Consider the following 20,884-nt stretch of genomic DNA (forward strand, 5'->3'; position numbering starts at 1 on the left):
AAATAGCTATTTGATAATTTAAAAATTATTTTTATTCTTTTTCTCTGGTTTTTCTCCCTTAATCATTTTAAACTCCAATTATAGATTCTACCACTATTCCTTCTTATGGTACCAACTTTCCCATTGGTTGTTTTACTTATTCTACCTCATACTATTTTCTTCTTCCTTTATTATTATTTTTAAAACCCTTTGGGCTTTATGGTTCTGAGTATGTGTGTATGTGTGTATGAGTGTGTGAGTGTGTATTCAACTTCAACAGAGGTTTGTTTTTGTTTCTGTTTTTTCTCCCTTTGTGAGAGTCCCAGCAGTCTGAAATGTGAAATCTTTTTACAGAACAATGTGCTACTTAATTACTGACAGTAAGGGTTTTTTAGATTTTGGACCATTATTCTGGATTTATTTATTGGTCTAATACTCCTGAAATTTGGACCTCACACCCTGTTTTGGTTCTAAAGGCTTAAGATTTGTATTTCTCACAGAAGACACATCTTTCCTTCACACCCAGAGCTTAAAGGAAGCAGGAAGATTCATTACTATTTCTTCAAACAAGTGCGGATTATTTTTCCCTTCTCTTTATATGACATGGCCAGACCTTTGAGGACCTTAACTTTATTCATATATCTTAGTTTAATCTCTTTTCTCACAGTGGCACTGTACATGCCTGGGCCTTAAAAGCCAATGTGCTTGACATCTAAAACCAAGCACTAATACACCACCCACCACCTCCACACCAGGGCTACCAGAATATCAGCTGGAACTAGCTGTCTTGTTTTAAGGTTATTTTGTTGTTGTTTGTGTGTTTCTGGCATTTGGACATACCTTTATTTTCTTTTACCATAAATATTTGTATGTATATGTGTCTCTGTGAATATGATGTATACATTTATAGCATTATAGAATGATTATTTTCCTACTGTTTTTATGTAGTACTTAGAGAAAGATCCATCTCAGTTCAGCCTATCATACTTTCAGTACTGGAAGTCCTTTGAATACTTTATTAATTTTATTAATTTTATACTTATTGATTTGAAAGAGAGAAAGGGAGAGGGAGGGAAGAAGGGAGACAGAAAGAGGGAGAGAGAGAGAGAGACAGAGAGAATGAGAATCAATTCGTTGTTCCACTTATTAATACATTCATTGGTTGATTCTTGTATGGGCCCTGACTATGGATTGAACCCACAACCTGGTGTATTGGGACAACTTTCTAACTAACTGAGCTACCCAACCAAGTTGAGACCTTTGAACATTTTACTTCACTGATTGTAGGTACCACTTTTTTCTACCTGTTTTAAATATATATATATATATATATATATATACATATATATATATATATAAATATATTTATATTTTTACCTATTGGGATTGAAACATTCTTCTTGCAGGTAGAATCTCTACCTAATTTTATTTTTGCATCCCTAATGATTATGCCTAACAATAGGAGGTACTTAATGAGGTATTTAATGAATATTTGTTAAAATAATCAATAAAACTATCTCCCTATTTCTTAGGTAAAATTCCATATACCTTTTGTTTAAACTACTCTGTTTAAATTAATCTTAAATGTTTTGTCATTTCTCTTAAAATAATAAGCAGTATATGACTTGAAAATTTATTTAAATATGCTATTTAACTTTTCTGAAGTTTTTAATGCTTCCTTTGATACTTTTTGTTATTTTTTGTTGGTACTCCCCAAGGGTACATTTGCACATAGCAGGTTTTTAATAAAAATATTTGTTGAATTTTCTGGCTAAGAGCAAACTAAACATTGATAAACTTTAGGTATCTTCTTCTTAATTACATTTCCCTGCATACATAAGTAGTTGCTTGGTTAGCATTTTTAATATGATTTTTTGTAAATTATATCTTATGAACAACTTGTTGGTTTATCTTTATAGCAACCCAAAGCATAGTACTTGTTTATTAGTATTTAATGTGATGTTAAGGGATGGTATATCCTTTACAATGTTGATTAATGTCGAACTGTTATGTACAAGCATTGAAAAATTATCATTGGTTTAAGTTGTCTCTATTACAGAATATTTAAAAGTTTGCATGAAATTTTCATTTGTTAGGATTAATTTACCAGCTTCTTCTCATCTGCCCATATATTTTTAAATTTGAGAAAAATTCTTTTTGCAAATTTTACTTCCATACATAACACTGCTTTTTATTTTTAAGGGGATATGCGGCATCATTTTGTATGTCTGGGTAACTATAAAAGTGTACTATGCTGGTAATAATCCACTGGATCTGTATTTTATATTGTGTTTCTGATTTTATGATAATTTTCTTTTTATCAACTTGATTAACATTTTTATTATTTCTTGCCTGTGACTGTGGATTTGTCGTTATGAAAAAGTCTATCTTTTGTACTGACTGACATAGCTACTGAGTTTGCTATAGGGTTCCATAAGCAACACTATTGACCCTTGTTTTGCAATGAATTTTCTACAGTTTTTTGTGGTTTTTAATATAGTAACTAAAAAATTGTGTTCGTATGGCAGTTGAGAAATTACTTTATATTCCAAATTGTACTGCCCTTTTATGTATAATTTTGTTAATATTAGAAAAGTGAGATGCCAAATAGTATTTTGCTTATGGAGGAAACGAGGGATTTGAAGCAGTTGATGAGAAATTATTCTAAAAATGTTGAAGGAGTTATGAAAGTCTTTACTGTTGATTACCAAATTTTAATTTTGTCAGTATTTTTGGCATGCTGTAAATAACTCATTTTCCAGTAATTTCTTCTAGCAATTAAATTTAGACCGCAAATTTTTCTTTTCAAATATTTTGACTCTTATGTCTTTGCTTTTTCTATTGTATCTTAATTGGTGTGGTCTATATAAATGGACAATAAATTATAAATCTTTGTTATAGAGATCAGACAGTGAATAGAACTTAGTAATCATCCCAGACAGAATTATGATTGAATGTATTTGCAAGATTAAAGCACTGAATTTACTTTTTTCTAATTAAAGGCAATTAAAGATTTCCAGACACAAATAAAAGACAATGAATTGAGGAATAAGTGTAGGAGTAAGTCCATTTGCAGGTGAAAAGATGTGCCTTTGAAGCAGAACCAGCTGTATTTTCACTGAAAGAATAACAGTTTAGGAAGCTTTTCTGCATGGGCTTGCTTGATAGCATAATGTACTCATAAGCAGCTTATTCAGTATTCAGAAAATAACAGTGCATTAATTTTTAAAGCAGCGGAGGCAGAGGAAGAGCTGTACTGCCATATGATGATAATGATTGTGGTTAGTATATAGTCCACTGTTGAGAAAGAAAAAAAATATTGGGCTTCTGAAAGATGAACACTTATAAAACAATAACCAGATATTCACATGATAATGAACTTTGGGAGCAATATCAACAAAGGGCAAAGATGCAGTCTTATTTCTGGGCAAAGCTAAGGAATCAAAAAGCAAATACCAAAAGCAATTAAGTAATCTAATTTTTCACTAAACTCAGGTAACTCTTAAGTAAAACAGTGGCATATGTAAAAACTGAGTATTGCATTAAATATAAATAATTCATGACAGAAACATAGGTTTTTATGTTGTATTAAATAGAGCATATAAATTACTCTTTCTAAATTAATGTAAAATGATAATCACATATTTATGATTTTTATTAACTTATGTTTTTATAGCTACTTGTAGTTATTTATAGAAACAGTGCCCATGCTAAATTTAAATATATTATACTGAATAAGAAAAGAACATTTAACACAGATAATTCCTAATTATTAGAAATTATAACTGAACTTGGCTTTTGAAAATATTATTTACAAAGCAGATACTACATAGATTGTCTGCAAAGTATATATAAATTAAAATTATGAATATATGTGTTATCATCTTTGCTGTCAAAAACCTAAGCACAATTTGAAATTTTTTTTGCATCAGTGTTTTCTTTTTATTTATGATTTCAATTTTAGTTGATACCCATAATCCCTGTTTAAGACAGACTACTTTGATTTGTTAAAGTTGCTTGCAGTGGGAAGTAGATACATGTTATTAGGTGAATCTTAGTCTTCTATAATTAGAAGAAACTTGATAATCATTTTGGGCATAAGCTTGATTAAAGTGAATCCAAGGAAAAGTGTCCATGACACTTTGGTCTTAATCTTATAGGAATGTGAGCCAGAGCCAGAAATAGCCATGATTCCAGAGTAAAGCATAGAAACTGGTGGTGGAAAGAGAAAGTTCTGAATAGCCAGTTAAGACGAGTTCATGTCAGTCGAAACTAAACTCTTATTCTTATCTCCTGGAATCTATCAATAATGAGTTAATCTCCCCCTTTTTTCCCTCCTCTTGCCTGTCTCTCTCTCTCCCTCTCCCTCATTTTTATGCTATCTCATTTTGGATTTTCTGTCTTTTATCATAAAAATAAACCTGAAGAGGCTCTAAGAAGTTTCTCAACAATTATTCAGGTGTTTTCCAACCAAGCATGGGACTGCTGTTCTCTAAGTCCAGGATCTTGAGATATTGAATGATATCGAGTGATATTTTCTGTCTCTCTCTCTGTCTCTCTCTTACTTCTTTCTTCTAATGTGATCTAGCCTAAAGGAAGAGGAAGAAGTATTTTTATAAATTTCATAATGCTGATTTTATAGAGAAATTGATTGTATATGAAAATGAGTATTACACTCTGGGAACAAGCAAAGAAATACAGTTTCAGTTTATCATTATCAGTACTCTAGCTGGTCGTAGTAGTTGCCGTTTATGACCTGCCTCCTCCAATATTCATTCTAGATCTCACTGTCTTTATCAAGCATCTTGGTGAGACTTTTGCCTTTAGTGGGTAACCCAAATCTTCATTTCTGAAGGTTCTAGGTGATCCTTCTAGTTATAAAGTTATGAAGAAATTTCATTAAATGTTATCATTGGTAATCATAGTATGTGGGATTACCCTAGGGGTTCCCTCACATGTTTTCATGTTCCTTCTGGCCTTCACTATTAACAGACCATTTAATGCTATATAACCAGCATCAGTTCTCTCAGCCAGCATTATGATTCCCTATTTTGCCCATTTACTGATAGGCATGAAGAATCCAAACTGACTAGGTGACAGGCTCAGCTTCTAAGCCAGTAAAACAAATATTGTCTCTTTTTTAGGTTACTTTTCTTTCCAGATTAAGTGCGCAACAAAATGTACTATTCAAACTTTGGCTACTGGGAAGATTTCCATTATATTTAGATTTTTTGAGGTCATCTCCAAGGATGGCAGTTTACTTCCAACTATGGTCAGCATATTATAGTCATCTACCAACAATTTAACTGCTAAAATTTATTGTTGGTTTAGATAAATCCTGATTCATGTCTGGTAGCTCAGAACAGATGGTCCCAGAGCCTCAGGACCAGGTAGTGTCTGTGTCAGAGCTTGGTAGCAATCCATGAGTTGTTTCTTTCCTTTTTTTGTTAATTAAAAAAAATTTTATTGAATTTATGCAGGTGACATTGGTTAATAAAATTATATAAGTTTGAGGTGTACAGTTCTATAATACACCGTCTGTATGTTGTATTGTGTGTTCACCACCTCAAGTCACATCTCCCATCACCATTATCCCCCATTTATTCTCTTCTACCTCCACCACCCCCTCTTTCCCTCTGGTAATCATCATACTGTTTGTGTCTGAGTTTCTGTTTTGTTTTGTTTTTTGCTAATGCATTTTTCTTTTTCAGGTTCCTTTAAGTGCAAAGTTAGATTGTCTATTTCAGTAAAAAGGGAAAACATGTGAACATCCTAAACCTACAAAATAAAGAACAGAGGGTTTGAAAATTTCTAAAGGTTGAAATATTATAAAATGACTTAAATATAGGTTGTGTATAAGAAAATTATTTCAAATATGATATTTAAAAAAAGAGAAATGCTTCTTGACTAGAAAGTAAGGACTTCAAAATTGCGCTTCTCTATAAAAGCAATAAGAACAATGGCAAAAAAAAGTCAAAATCAACTTTTTTAGGTATTTGGAAATTAACAAAAGAGTCAAAACAGTCCAGAGAATGTTTATTCAAGAAAAATATCTGAATTTTATAAGAACATCAAGCTTTCTTTAAAACTTGCCTTAATTCCATATTTCTTTTCTTAGCTTTGCAATTATAGTAGTTGTGGAAAAACAATATCCTATAACCACTGGAGAAGGCATAATGGGTTTGGATCTACCCCAAAACTAATCCTCAAGGAGTTGTCACTATTTGAAGTGTCTGGCAGCTCACTAAAAAGCCCCATTCTCAGAACTTGTCTTGATTTGACTGATTTAGGGCTTAGTCTTCATGAAAAGCCCTTTCCCTGTGGCATTTGACATAAACAATGAGTAGCATGTACTTAACATCACAACAACCTTAGTCAGCATTACTAGTTGGAGGCTAGCATATGGATGACCTAAAACCTTAGATAAAACTGGGAAATGAGATGTCCCTAAGGTATTTAAAAATCTTTGTCATAGATCTTTGGGAATCAAAAGTCATGAGACTCTGCACAGCTATCCTATGTCAAAGAAGGATGTACAGGGATATAATCTCTCCTCTTGTTGATCTTGAGGAAGCTAGCAGAAAGTATAGGCTAAGATAGAGTTCTAAACTCCTGTCGGAGCAGGAAAAATGTATAAGGCCACTCCAGAAGTTATCCAGCCATGAAATATGAAAAATAGAGGCATTTATTAAAGAAGATACAAGATACAAGAAACATTATACATAGGACAATGACACTTCAGTCTCCTTCAAAGTAGGCAACCACAGTTCATCTCCAGTTATGACCTTCTTGAGGAAATCCGGTTCATTGGTAGCAGTTTGAATCAAGTAATTAGCAACTGCAGCACGGTATTTCTTCTGCTCTGAAATACATTTTGCCATGACATTTCATGCCAAGATCCTGCATCAAAATCTTGGATACAGTAGTTTTGGGAATCCCCAGATTAACTTCTAGGTCTCACAATGTCAGTTGCTGATCTTTGTTGATTACAGCCTGCACACGTTCAACATTCTTAGGCGCTCTGCTTGTTGCAGGTCTTCCGGAACGTGAATCACTTTCAACAGATTCTCAACTATCTTTGAAGCATTTGTGCCACACTTTTATTTGTGCTGCACTCATTGTATTGTCCCCAAAAGCCTTCTGAATCATCTGAATAGTTTCCATGGAGGAACGTTCAAGCTTAATGTAAAATTTGATGCAGCCTTGTTGCTCTACTCACCAGTCATTTTGAATGTGATGGCCACACAGTACACATGCTCACTCAGTGGCATCTGCTGCCCCCACTGACTAGTACAGTGAAGCTGTCATTGTTCATGCATGCACATTCCACTCCACTCTCTTTGGCTGCCAGGTTCATGGATGTGCAAACCGTTCTCATTGTATAATAATGGATGGACTTTTTATGGACAGACCTCATATACCAACCAACCCACACACATGTAGCCCCTCATTGAAGCCAAAGAATTAATGATTCAAGGCATTTATTAAAATTTCTATGTTGTCATTAGATAAAAGTAAAGCTAAGTGCCTGTATATGACAAAGAAGACAGACTTTACAGAATTAAACCATAAAAGTCATTAAACAAATAAATAAGCACTAATACAAAAAAAAAAAAAAAGAAAAGAAAAGAAAAAAGATTAACAGCAGCAACAACATATCCTGGGGGAGATGTAATTTGCAGAGTTTCCACATTATATTTTTTAATATGTCCAGGTTTATACAAATATTATTACATACCCAGTGAATCAGGAAAATGTAGTCTATCCACAAAACAAAACAAATATAAACTCTAAGGTGCCTCAGATGTTGGACTTACTGAACAAAGACTTTAAACCAGTCATTTAAAATATTTTTGAAAACTAAAAGAAAAACCATAACTAAAGAAGTGAAATATCAGAATGATTCCTCACCAAATAGAGAATTCTTTTACAACAATGTAAATTATGTATATAAGAAAACAAGTGTGTTTTTTTGAATGATAGAACTATTCTATGTCCTAATTATGGTAGTAGTTACATGAATCTATACATGAATATGACTACTCCTAGAACACTATACCAAAAGGGAAAAAATATCAATTTCACTATATAATAATTTAACATTAAAATATAATTCTATGTGGATTGAGTGTCGGCCTGCGAGCCAAGTGTCGCTGGTTTGATTCCCAGTCACAGCACATGACTAGGTTGCACGTCAGGTCCCCGATTGGGGGCGCGAGTGAGAGGCAACCACACAGTGATGTTTCTCTCCCTCTCTTTCTCCTTTCCCCTCTCTCTAAAAATAAAATAAAATAAAATAAAATAAAATAAAAACAAATAAATAAATTATTAAAAAAAATAAATAAAATAAAATATAATTCTATGCATGGTGTCTGATGGGGACTAGACTTATCGTGATTACTTCATAAGGTATATGAAGGTACATTTGTCTAATCAGTATTTTGTATACCTGAAACTAATATCATATTGCATATTAACTGTAATTGAAATTTTTTTAAAACAATAAAACAGTATTGTAGAATTATGTGAGTACGGAAGCACAAATCAGTCAATAGGAGAAATGGGGGTAAGAGTTATTGTTACCTAAATTATGTCATGGGAAGAAATTACATGAATAGTGTCATTGAGAAGAGAGAAACTAGATGATTAAGTCCCCAGATTGGTTTCTTCAGCTTGAATTATCCACATTTTCCCTCATATAAAATGTTATAAGCAATTGCTAAATAAACTCTTACTTTGGTTATTGTATTAGTTATATAATCAAAATCAGACCCAATTGTATTTAAGAAACCATCTATATATAAAATCCAGTTTTTATAAATGTATTTTTTCTAAGTATAAATATTCAGCAAGTGGGGGCTTCTGTATTTTATATATTTTTGCAATCAGATGAATATAGGTACCCTTCTTGAAGCTCGAAAAAAGAAAATGTTGAAAACCTCTTTGGATATAATGGAGAGATCTGGTTTTAGTTATAAAGAACTTAATAGATGCTGCTGTAAATGTTTTCAGAGAGGCTGAAACCGTGTTTTACAGTGTATACTTTTGAATATCATAGTTAACAAAATGCTAAATTAATGACAGATTCAATATTTGGAGCAGTACCAAATGTATCCATATTAGATTTAATATGTATTAGAATATTATTCTCTAAGAGATTATAGGATTTGAATCAAAATAGAACACATTTATTTAACCAATGGGTATATAGCATGTGAAGTAGAGTGATCAATTCTCACTTTAACATTGACTATTTGAAGTATATTTGAATTTGTTTTATGACAGACATGTCATCCAGAATATTGTATATGTGTATGAAAAGTGTGTGGGTTAAGTTAATTTATTTTTCATTTATTTTTTTCCTCATTGCACCCAGGGATTATTATAGGGTATATATGAAATAAAACAAGAATGACTTCTTGGCCTCAGATCTATCTTTCAATTTCATTGTAGATTCTCATTAGAAACTTGCTTTGTCATCTTGAGTGTCAGAGACATTTGACATGTCACCTTTTTCATTGTTGAACGGTTTTGTATCTCAGCAGAAATAAAGTCTGACCACTGAAATGTGAAATTAGAGTGAATACTTGTTAAGGGTTTGTCAATGAAATTAAATGTTGCTAATTTAAAATGGGTCAGAGTATTTTTCTTTATTTCATTCAATCCATAATTTAAATTTAGATAATTTGATATACAGTCGGCTTACTTCTGTATTATTAGACCTGCATCATCAAATAACATTTATTAAGCTTTTACATGTGCATAAATCCAGAATGACTGCTATACAATGGTGGTTAAAAACATAGCATATACTCCTTCTTTAAAAAAACAAACAAAAAAACACCTCATGTGTCTAATGAACACAACTATAGCATATCTTCATTACTCCCATCCAATTGACTCACTTGTCTGCCTTTTCTAATTAAAAAAAAGATTTTAGGAATTTTAAACATAAATTTGAATCATTAGCAGACACATTAAGAAATACATCGCTCATTGAATTTTCATGATTTATTTTAGTTTAGATCAACTGCTTTCAAATTTAATTCAGTGTGTGGAAAATGTGGAAATTAAAGAAAATAAAGACAATAAAGGAGTAAGCTTTGGAAAGAACTGATGACTGAAAGGGAAGAAAGTAAGATGGAAACAAGGCTGCATAACAGAATATAAAATTGCTGCTTAGATGTTAATTCTCACCCAGAGTGACATATTATACTGTTAAGTTTGTTTGACCCAGTTCCTACTTAAGAGTGTGGTTAACAAAAGGGTATATTCTAGTCAGTGCTTTTGTTGTTGTTGTGAAATGTATTTTCTTCACAGGCTGTAATAGCTCTTTTATTACTCAGTGGAGTCATGAGATGGTACACACACAAAGAAAGAAATTTGATGACACCAAGTCATTTTTGTTCATTTTTTGCTGTGAAATGTGGTAGAGAAGATTAAAACTAATATCTAATTGTAGCTATCCTGTATCTCTTATCTAGCCATATTTATTCTCTCTTCTATTAGAAGCAAACAAAAGTTAAATACATCTTTTCTCTAATGAATTCAATGAGTAAAGTTAATTATTTACAGATCCTCTTTTTTCTTTGTTGGAAAAATTTGAGGATTGTTCACAAGTTGATTATTTAAATAATATATCTATAATAAAATAAATTTATTTTTGTTATTTTTTCTATTTTTAAAAAAATTTTTGTATGTTTTATTGATTATGCTGTTACAGTTGTCCCAGTTTTTTCCCCTTTGCTCCCCTCTGCGCAGCAACCCCCCTTCCTCCAACAGTCCCACCCACCTTAGGCCATGTTCATGGGTCGTGCAAATAAGTTCTTTGACTTTACCCTTTCCTGTACTATTCTCAATATCTCCCGGTCTATTCTGTACTCTCCTACTATGCTTCTTAATTCTTGCACCATTTCCTTCCTTTTTCCCCCTTCCCTCTTCCAGCTGACACCCCTCCACATGCTTCCCATACCTATGATTCTGTTTCCACTCTGGTTGTCTGTCTTGTTCGTTTTTGTTTTTAAGTTTTTAGATTCTGTTGTTGATAGTTGTGACTTTGTTGTCATTTTAAAAAATAATTTATTTATAGAGAGAGGGGGAAGGAGGGAGAGAGGGGGGTGGAGAAAGAGAGGGAGAAAAACATCAATGTGTGGTTGCCTCTCGCGTGCCCCCATCTGGGGACCTGGCTGCAACCCAGGCATGTGCCCTGACTGGGAATCGAAGTGGTGGCCCTTTAGTTTGTAGGCCGGTGCTCAATCCATTGAGCCACACCAGCCAGGGCTGTTGTCATTTTAACGTTCATAGTTTTGATCTTTTTCTTAAATAAGTCCCTTTAACATTTCATAAAATAATGACTTGGCAATGATGAACTCCTTTAGCTTTACCTTGTATAGGAAGCACTTTATCTGCCCTTTTGATCTAAATGATAGCTTTGCTGGATAGAGTAACCTTGATAGGTCTTTGCCTCTCATAACTTTGAATATTTCCTGCCAGTCCCTTCTTGCCTGCAAAGTTTCTTTTGCGAAATCAGCTGATAGTCTTATAGGCATCCCTTTGTAGGTAATTCTTTTTTTTTCTCTTGCTCTTTTTAAGATTCTCCCTATTCTTAACCTTTAGTATTTTAATTATGGTGTGTCTTGGTGTGGTCCTCCCTGGGTCTAGTTTGTTTGGTACTGTCTGTGCTTCTTGGACCTGTATGTCCACTTCCTTCCCCAAATTAGGGAAGTTTTATTATTTTTTCACATAATTTTTCAATTTCTTGCTCTTCCTTTTCTCCTTCTGGCACCCTTATGATTTGGATGTTGGCACATTTAAAGCTATCCCAGAGGTTTCTAAGCCTCTTCTCATTTTTTAAAATTCTTGTTTTCTCCTTTTGCATTGGTTCCTTATGTTCCAATTCATCGATTTGAACACTGATTACTTTTCCTTCACCACTAGTTTTGTGTGGTTTTTCCTTCATTTCACGTATAGCCTTCATTTCTTCTCTGCCATGCTTAATCTTTTCTGTCAAGTCCTGTGAGCATCTTTATCATCAGTACTTTGAGCTATGCATCTGTTAAGTTGGCTGTCCTTTTATCTGTTAGGTTGGCCATGTCCTTGTCACTCAGTTCTCCCAGTGGAACCTTGATCTGTCCCCACTTTTGGGCCATGCTTCTCTCTCTACTCATCTTGACAACTTTCTGTGTTTGCCTCTGTGTCTTAGGTAGAGCTGTTGGACTTGTTACGTTGTAAGGGATAGAACCTTAGGTATTTGTCAGTGCTGGTGACCCATTTCAGCACATTGTGGTACTGTATGTGGGGGAGGGGTCTGAGAGGAAACAATGCTGCTTGCTCAGCACTTACCCCCTTTCCACACACTACTCCCCCTTCCTGTTCTTTATAAGCTGCCTTCATTGAGAGACCGGCAGTTTTTTCTTCTGCTCCAATCCTCTGCTGGTTTTCACAGTCAGAACAATGTGGCTCTATTTTCCCTGGTGCTGAAACTGTGAACTGCATGGTTTGATCTGGTTCTGGGATCACTTCCCAGGTTTAAAATGTATGGCTGTGCTTTTCGCCGTGGCTACAGTCCCTGTGCCACTTCCACTGCCACTGCTGCTGCCACCACCAAGCACCGCCCCTGTTGCAGAGCTGCACCCAGTTATCTCTGTCCTGCCTCCACTCCTCCTACCTGTCTGGCTGAATATTTCTTTTTTGTTTCTTTTTTGAACCTCCATGTAGTTATAATTTTCTGTTTTTCTTTTTACTTTTGAAGTGTTTGTAAATTCCTTCTTAGTCATGAGGGAGATGTAGTGTGTCTATCTATGCCTCCATCTTGGCTAGAAGTCTGCAAAAAAAATTTATGATGAGCTGTTATTCTTAAATTTGAAGACAAAGTTAACTTTACCTATTAATGGGATCTTATGTATACTCATTTATTTACATATTTGTTTCCAAATGCTTTGGAAACAGGTTTACTCTTTGTACTTTAAATACCTTATTCTCTAAAAGAAGTTTTTAATCCCTCCCCCGCTTTTTTTTATAATCACTGCACAGCAAATCAAAGATGCCTTTCAAATCTTTTTCCAAAAATGTAGCGGAGGAGGAAAAGTTGACCTTAAGGAGACAAGTTTATGGTTCCAAAGCTGGGAACGACTTTGCAACTTTGTGTCCCAGTTTTACTCTATTTAAACATTCTTTGACATTTCAGATGGCTGTTAAACATGAAGTATATATGAGCTGAACTCATTGTCTGAAATTATTTCTCTCTAGGTAAACAGGATTATAAAAAAACCAAACCTATTTTACGAGCAACCAAATTAAAAGCAGAAGCAAAGAAAACAGCAATAGGCATAAAGGTACATACACTTGATAATTTTAACATTCGATATGCATGCCATTTTATTTTCTAAAACTGAATTGCATAAATGTTGAATTCTAAATGTTTTATAAAGTTTCAAAATCTAAGCTGAATGCTAGAATTGTAGATTTTTATAGAGAGTTTACTTAATGGGAAGCATCCTTCCTATCCTGAGATTTTACCAGGTCTTTTAAAAACACAATGTTACTTATAAAAACCAGTTATACTTAAAGTTGTAGTTTGTTTTTTTTCTTTAGCTACTATATATGCATTTCACTGATATATGTGGCCTGAATTAAAAACTAATTTTCAATAAATTTCATTTGACATTTGTTTAAATTTTAGTTGTAATTATATATACTTACATTATTAATATATGTAAATTTACTCTTTGAATTATTATTGTGGTCAGTGCTCTCCATGATAAAATTCTAATGACATTCCCATACTTGTTCTCTTAGAAAAGCAGTGTTTTAACTACTTAAGAGGGATATATGCAGCTGAGAATGTTAGCAGATATTAATCCAGTGTGTTAGTACAATGAAATTCAACAAAATTACATTTTCATTATTATCATGTCAATTCTTTGCCAAGTATTTAGAGTCAAATTAAATTATAAATAGAAAAATTAATTTGGCGGCTCTACTCTCAAGTGTGTAAAATTATAATGACTAGTACTTATATTTTATTTAAATATTAAAATGTTAAAAGGAGATTTTGGGTTTTATCTGACAGATGAAAAAATCAATTTTTCTAAGTTATAGCTGATAGCAAATGCCAAGGTATTACTACCAAGTTGTAACAGCTGTTGAACTGCCAGATGATATATTTGGTTGTCTTCCAGAATTCGCTATCATGATTATGAAACACTGCTTTTTTTTTACTCCTGATTGCTGATTTTGATCAAGCATTGCCATGTGATACGGTATATTTTTACAGTACAGTCTCCTCAGTTAGTGCTGTCAGTTTTTAATGAATTAAAAAGTAATTGCCTTTTTCTTTAAAAGAGAGATAATTACTCTTTTGAAGTTTTCTTCTAATTTCATATGAAATTTCATTTATTTTAAAAATTATTTCCGTGACATGACCTTTCTAAAAGCAGTGCTTAGGATTTTTTTATTTTTTTATTCTACAATTAGTTACCTGATTATTGTCTCTTGTAATGAGAGCATCATTTGTCATTTTTCACCAAGGGAATATGACATGTACTTTTATTTTTCAGTGTGGTGTTTCTGGGGTTTTGTTTGTTTTTGTTATTCTTAATAAAAATATTGGGGTAACAAACTGTACTTGTGGCACAATATAATGAACAGCTATCAAGTACAATTTGAAAAAGTGCAGTTGTTTATCTATAAATATACACCACTTTCTTATACACATCCTCTTTTTTTTGATATGCTTTTACGATTTTTGTTTTTCTTTTAACTTAAGGAAATAACTGTTCCCTGTATGAGATAAGTCTACCTTATAGTGCAATTGTTTGTCTTTTTAAAATCAAAGTGGAGTTTATCTTTTTATGAACATTTTTTTCTTAGATTTCATTTATGATTTGAAGTATGTACAGAAGTTTCTGATATCAGAACATAACTTCTTATAAAATAAGCTAGCATATCATTTTCATTTCTGAACCTATGGGAAAAAAAGCCTTAACTTTATACATTGTTTACTTTTTTTGAAATTTATGTAAAGAGCTCATTAAAATAATATGAAACTTTAAAAAATCAGAGCCATGGAGATGTTTTACATTTCAAATCTGGCATACTAATTAGTTTGCCCTGTCAAATTTTGATTGCGTTGTCATTTTAGCATAGGATTTTAAAGAACAAAGTTTCTTTTAGCAGTTGCTATTTAATGCTATTTAATTTCCCCAGGGAGCGATTTTTATCCATATTGATAATGTCAGAGAAGCAGCTAGGGACTAATGAATATCAAACATGTTTGACTCTTATCTGGTTGATATGGGATGGCCATAATATAATATTTTATTACTTCCTACTTATTCTTTAAAATGAATCATAGTTATGCTCTTAAAATAATTTAAGTATACAGAAAATATGAGTAGCTGCATGGAATAGAAAAGTCACAGCAATGACAACACTGAACATAAAATAAAGAGGCCTAGGATCAAATCCCTCTTGTATCTTAACCATGATCTGGCTGGGTTCACGCTGGCACATTTGTAAAATGGCGATTTTGCCATTTACTTCGCAGGACTGCCAGGAGAGTTAAATAATAAAATGAAAACACTTAACATTGAACCTAGCACATAGAAGTCATTTATGAATTGTTAGCAGGTTGAGGAAGTATTTCTTTGAATTAGTTATTACTGGTGTGTATAAATAAGACATTCCTCAGATGTTTGTCATTGGCCTGAAGATACTCTACCTCAACTAAGTCTGTGCTGTGTAACTATGGAATGTTCTTGGTTTTGCTGTGGAGATGGTGTTTTGTAATAGAATTATTACTGTTGTAAAGTTCTCAAATCATTACATAATTTTAATATATTTTGTATATTAATCTTACTTGAGCCTTTGTTATTAATTTAGAAATTTCAAAAGTTGTTTGAAAAGACAAGGAGTTGAAAAGCACCAATTAGAGGTGATTAGCAATGAGATAAGAATGGGGGCCTCCAATCAAGAATAAAAACGTTATTCTTGCCTTAAACGTGTGTGAATGGTCATCACTGCTATTGAACAGTTTTGTTGTCACTATACAAGATAGATGGATTCTGCAGTTGTGTATCACTTGTTTATTACACCCTCTTAAAATTGGTTGCTATGTAACCAGATGGGTCTGGGAGCACAGCTGTGGATAAAAGAAAATAAATGAAACCTGTCTGATGCTTGCGTGCCCTTTTGAGATGCCAAAGTGTTACAAACTTCAGCAAAGAAAAATTTACTTTCATTTGTCATGATATTGATATATTAGATTTAAAAATTAAATCTTAGAAAAATAGTTGGCACTGAGTCAACTTCATAATTTTTTAAATTAATATTTTTATAGTTTGGAAATCTAAATAAATGTAATTATAAGCTAAAAATCTGTATAAGGTGTCCATTCATAATTTCAACATTCAGGTACAAATTTCATGTTTGTAATAAACATGTTTGTATTCATTTTAATGTTTTTAACATTTTTAACGTTTACTTGGCATATGCTGCATTATTGATATCGCATTCTTATGAAATGTAAAATGTATTCATGCAAATGCAGATAAATTAATTTCTCATAAAATAGTGCCAGGAATGGATGTGATAAATGAGTGAAAATTAGAAGGGAATGTTAAGCCCTTTAGGAGACTGACCTGGCACTATTTGCTCTTTTTTTCTATTTCACCAAATGATATGTTAATATTGAGGAAGTTCTTTGATAGTATTTATATATTTTAAATTTTATAAACTTTTTGAGACATTACATGAATTTTGCCATTGTATATGTAGTAAATTTTTTAGCTATTAATTCAACATAATCGATTAATATAATCCACATTAAATGACCACAGGAAATATCCAGTACTATCCTTCACAGCTGTGATAAATTACACTGTACCATGCTTCATGAGCTAGGTACTCAGTTTTATCCCAACTCATTATAAACTATAGAATTTAGAATATAAAAATTAGAGGCTCAATAAAAAATATTTAGTAAAGATGTTCAAAGACGCATAATCTAGAAACTGATTATAATAGTTTCTTCCAATTAGGAAAGAAATGATAATTAAAGAAAAAAAAATCTGTGTCCAAGTGCTATAACTAATAATGAATTTATTAAAGCAACAAATAAAGTTAAACATAACCAAATAGAGAGCAGATTAACTTTGTAGGTGCAAACTACATTGCTTGCCCCCAACATTTTTATATCCAAACTATGAAAATAATTTAAAAGTATAGATATTAATTTTATTAGTACTATAACACAAATTTTTAAAAAAGTAATAGAAATGACTTGCCCGCTGATGAACTCGCCATTGAAATGGCTATTTTCAAGTACAAGATAAGCTTCTTAATGGCAAAGAGTGTTAAAAATGAATGTGATTATTAGGTTCAAATTGTTCATTCTAGACTGTGGAATTACATGGTTATTTTAATGATGAAACTGATAACATTAGCCAGTCCCATTTCATCAAGTCTGTTTATTTTTTTTCAAGTCTCCTTTTTTTTTCTTTCTTCCTCAGGAAGTTGGCCTTGTACTTGCAGCTATATTGGCCCTCCTGCTGGCTTTCTACGCATTCTTTTATCTCAGACTTACTGAAGATGGTGACCCTGACCTGGAACTGGATGAAGATTAGCTGAGGAGTAATCAGTGCATTATAAGGAAATAATTTTATAAAAGCACCTTTTGGGACCAGTGCTTTCTGAAGTACTGAAACTATAACATCTTGAATTCTTTCTGCTGGTATTTTCAGTTTGCAGTTATGTCTTTTTAAATAGTTGCATAATATGTCAAGAAAAGAACCTTAACCAAACAATGTAATATAATGTGTGCTACCGAGTACTTTTATAAATCTTTCTACTTTGACAGGCAACCTATTCATGGTGCATTTAGATAAAATGGAAAACAGATCCCAAATTCTTCAGATGTGTTAGCCAATCTATACGTGTAACTCCATCACTTACAGATTACTAAATCTGTTTTTTGTTCCAAGTATATATGAGAAGTAAAAGTTCATATCCTTATTTACAGAAGCATACTCAAACTACATTCAAAGCTGAAGAAGGAAAGAGAAGTCATGGGAATTTTTTCACTTTGCGACGAAGTCCTGCTTTCTTTCCAGACATATTTTGTGTCATTAGAAAGACTCTCTGCACATACATCTATAGTAATCTTTTTTCCTTCTTTGCCAACTGTTCAGTGCACATGTGCTTCATCAGAAATGGCACCTGGATGACAGAAGCGCAAAGAGCCACATATGTCTCTAAAATAGAGCTCCTTTCCTTGTAGGCTGTCTACACTGATGTAAATAGAAAGTTCAGTTGATCTTGATTTTAATTAACTGATTACTCTATTAATATAAACTAGGAATTCTATTTTAATTATGTTGTTCTGGCTGCTTGCAGTATCAGTTTGCTCTTCTTGTTAGGTATGTATGTAGCAATCTGTCATTTAATTGTGCAGTCTTCTTCACATAACAGTAATAGAAATATTATCTATTCAGAGTAATTTTCATAGGTTATCTCTTAAAGATGAACAATAAAAAGTTGTTTTTAAAAAATTACATTTTGTCTCTTCACAGATAATCAGAACTCTTTCATGAAAAATAAATAGAAGAAAATATGTCTCATATTACTTGCATATGCAGTTTTCTGTTTATATAGTTTTTTCAGGGTATTTTGCATTTGTTGTAATATAATGATAAATATATTCAATATTTTTACTGGTAATGGAATTTTTCATAGTTTTAGAACACATGAATACATAAAGCTTAGAGAATGGAAAAATATGTGTTCACTGCAGAGTTGTTAGCTACTACCTTATATAAAGTTTTATAGAAAATGAATAGTTTGAAACATGCCCACGAAGTGTTTTATAGTATATATGTTGATTTATGAAGAGTAAATAAAATGTTAAGATTGTTTCCATACTTGCCAAGAGAAGAAAGCTTTCATAAATACCCTACAAAGTCTTTGAGACTTTTGCAAATAGTTGATATGACTGTAGCATTATGTTCTGCAGAATGTTTTCAAGTAGCATAATTATTCATCAGTGTGAAAACAGCCAGAATTTCCAATATCCTCATAAATCATTTATGCCAAATATCTGAGGGCACACTTTAGACAGTGTTGTTTACTGGATTCTTCCCCATGAAATCATAAACTCACCACAGCAGACCAATCCAAGTGGCATTTTTAGGAAAGGTTACAGCATTTAATGCCATGTGGCATGTCTGTTTGTAAAGTGGGTGGCAAGGGAATATCCAAGCTGGCATTTTGGAGATGATGGGCCTTTTACTTTCCCAAGTGACATGCCACATGTCAAGAAATAACCCCCCTACTTCTATCACATTTACGTGAACAATTTTCATTTTGTTATTTCCCCTCCCATATGGTGTTAAAAAACAGTTTTATTAAATAACGTTATTGCTAATTTCAGTGGTAATTTAAATGAGAGGATATGTAATAATTGTTTATTAGATACCAATTCAAGTTATATATAACAAAATTTGCAGTATATAAAATAAATGATTATACTCTTCGAAATATTTGTATATTCATTACCCTGAAAAAAATTTTTACTATCCTGTTCCTGAGATATTCTTTTGGGGAAAAAAAAGTTTCTTTTTAAAACTGTAATTAATATACAATATTATATTAATTTCAGGTGTACAACATAGTATTTGATTTAAATGTTCTTTCTGATAGCAAGAAATATTAGTGTAAGCATAGTATGATTATACTCGTTTCATTATTTGGTTTTCTGATACCCTGTACCTATGGCTAGTCCATTTGTATGACTGATTGATTTATAATGACCCCAGACAATCATAAGTCCCAAAAGCTAAACTCTGATTTTAATAAATAGCAGGTAAAGTGAGAAAATATATGTTGATATAACACTGTTTTTGTGAAGTGCAAGTGTTTCATACTCACAGTAACTGGGAAGCAGCCTGTCCTCTATAGAGAAATCGCAGATTGAAGTCTGGTTTCAATCTCTGAAGAGGTAATAGTCAGTTTGTAGTTTCAGGAGACCACACTTTTTGAATAGTTAGTGGCATTTGGCATAAATCAGAGACTGGCACCAGACACAAATTTTAAGCGTGTTTTTTTCTCCTCCAGTAATTGACTACTCAGAGTAATTCAGAAGACAAAAACAAAAAAAATTATAATGACTTTTCAGAATGTTAGAGTCTGTTAACATATTCTGCGAAATAAATTGCAACTAATGCAGCAGACTGAACATATAGCCTATGTGAATGAAGCTGGAAGGGTTGCTGGTTCCTACTTTGCATACAAAATCAAGAATGTAAAATGCATTTGAGAGGAAATGTAAAAATATAACCTCATTTAGAATTTCTTTTAAAACAAATGAACAAAAAGCCTATCTTAGTACCAGCGTAAGTTTTGTTATTGTTTTTAAGGTGGCAAAATACTTGAAGATTTTCTATCTTTTCAATATTTCATAAAGATGGAAGGAATACTCCCATCCCAACCAATGATGCAAGATTCTAATAAATGTTCTTATTCAGTTTTGTAATTCCAATAATAAAGTGATCTGCACATATTTAATAAATGCATGTTAAAATTTCAGTTAATATTTTTTAGTCACCTTGAGTCTGACACAGTTTTTTGTGTCTAGTAGATGATTAAAATTATTTGCACTTAATAAATGAAACTTAAAAGTCACAATTTAATCAACTCAACATTTAGCATTTATGGTCATAGATTGTATTGGGACATATATGTGTTTCATCCTGATTCTCTTTTTAAGATCAAGACAACTAGCATTACCTTCACTATGGAATAAAGGAATTGCTCTTCTCTAGGAAGTCAAATATGCTTTTTTTATCTTAGTATTGCTGAAGACCATACTCAGTGTTTTTGACATAACTTAGTATACATCTTCATCCCCAAT

At 32.4% G+C, this 20,884-nt stretch overlaps 1 protein-coding gene across 2 annotated transcripts in view; it reads left to right on the forward strand.

Moving 5' to 3' along the window:
• The window catches only part of TRIQK (triple QxxK/R motif containing), a 67,790-nt gene extending 47,266 nt beyond the window's left edge, over positions 1-20,524 (forward strand). For both annotated transcript variants that reach the window (XM_090282808.1, XM_090282809.1), the window contains exons 3-4: positions 13,228-13,313; positions 17,490-20,524. In XM_090282808.1, the coding sequence (XP_090138934.1) occupies positions 13,228-13,313; positions 17,490-17,603 (200 nt within the window). In that variant the 3' untranslated portion in view covers positions 17,604-20,524. The remainder of the gene's footprint in view (positions 1-13,227; positions 13,314-17,489) is intronic.
• The last annotated feature ends 360 nt before the right edge of the window (positions 20,525-20,884 follow it).

Source organism: Furipterus horrens, unplaced genomic scaffold, assembly GCF_987537825.1.
Source record: "Furipterus horrens unplaced genomic scaffold, mFurHor1.1.pri manual_scaffold_7, whole genome shotgun sequence".
In the NCBI taxonomy this organism is placed as follows: domain Eukaryota; kingdom Metazoa; phylum Chordata; class Mammalia; order Chiroptera; family Furipteridae; genus Furipterus; species Furipterus horrens.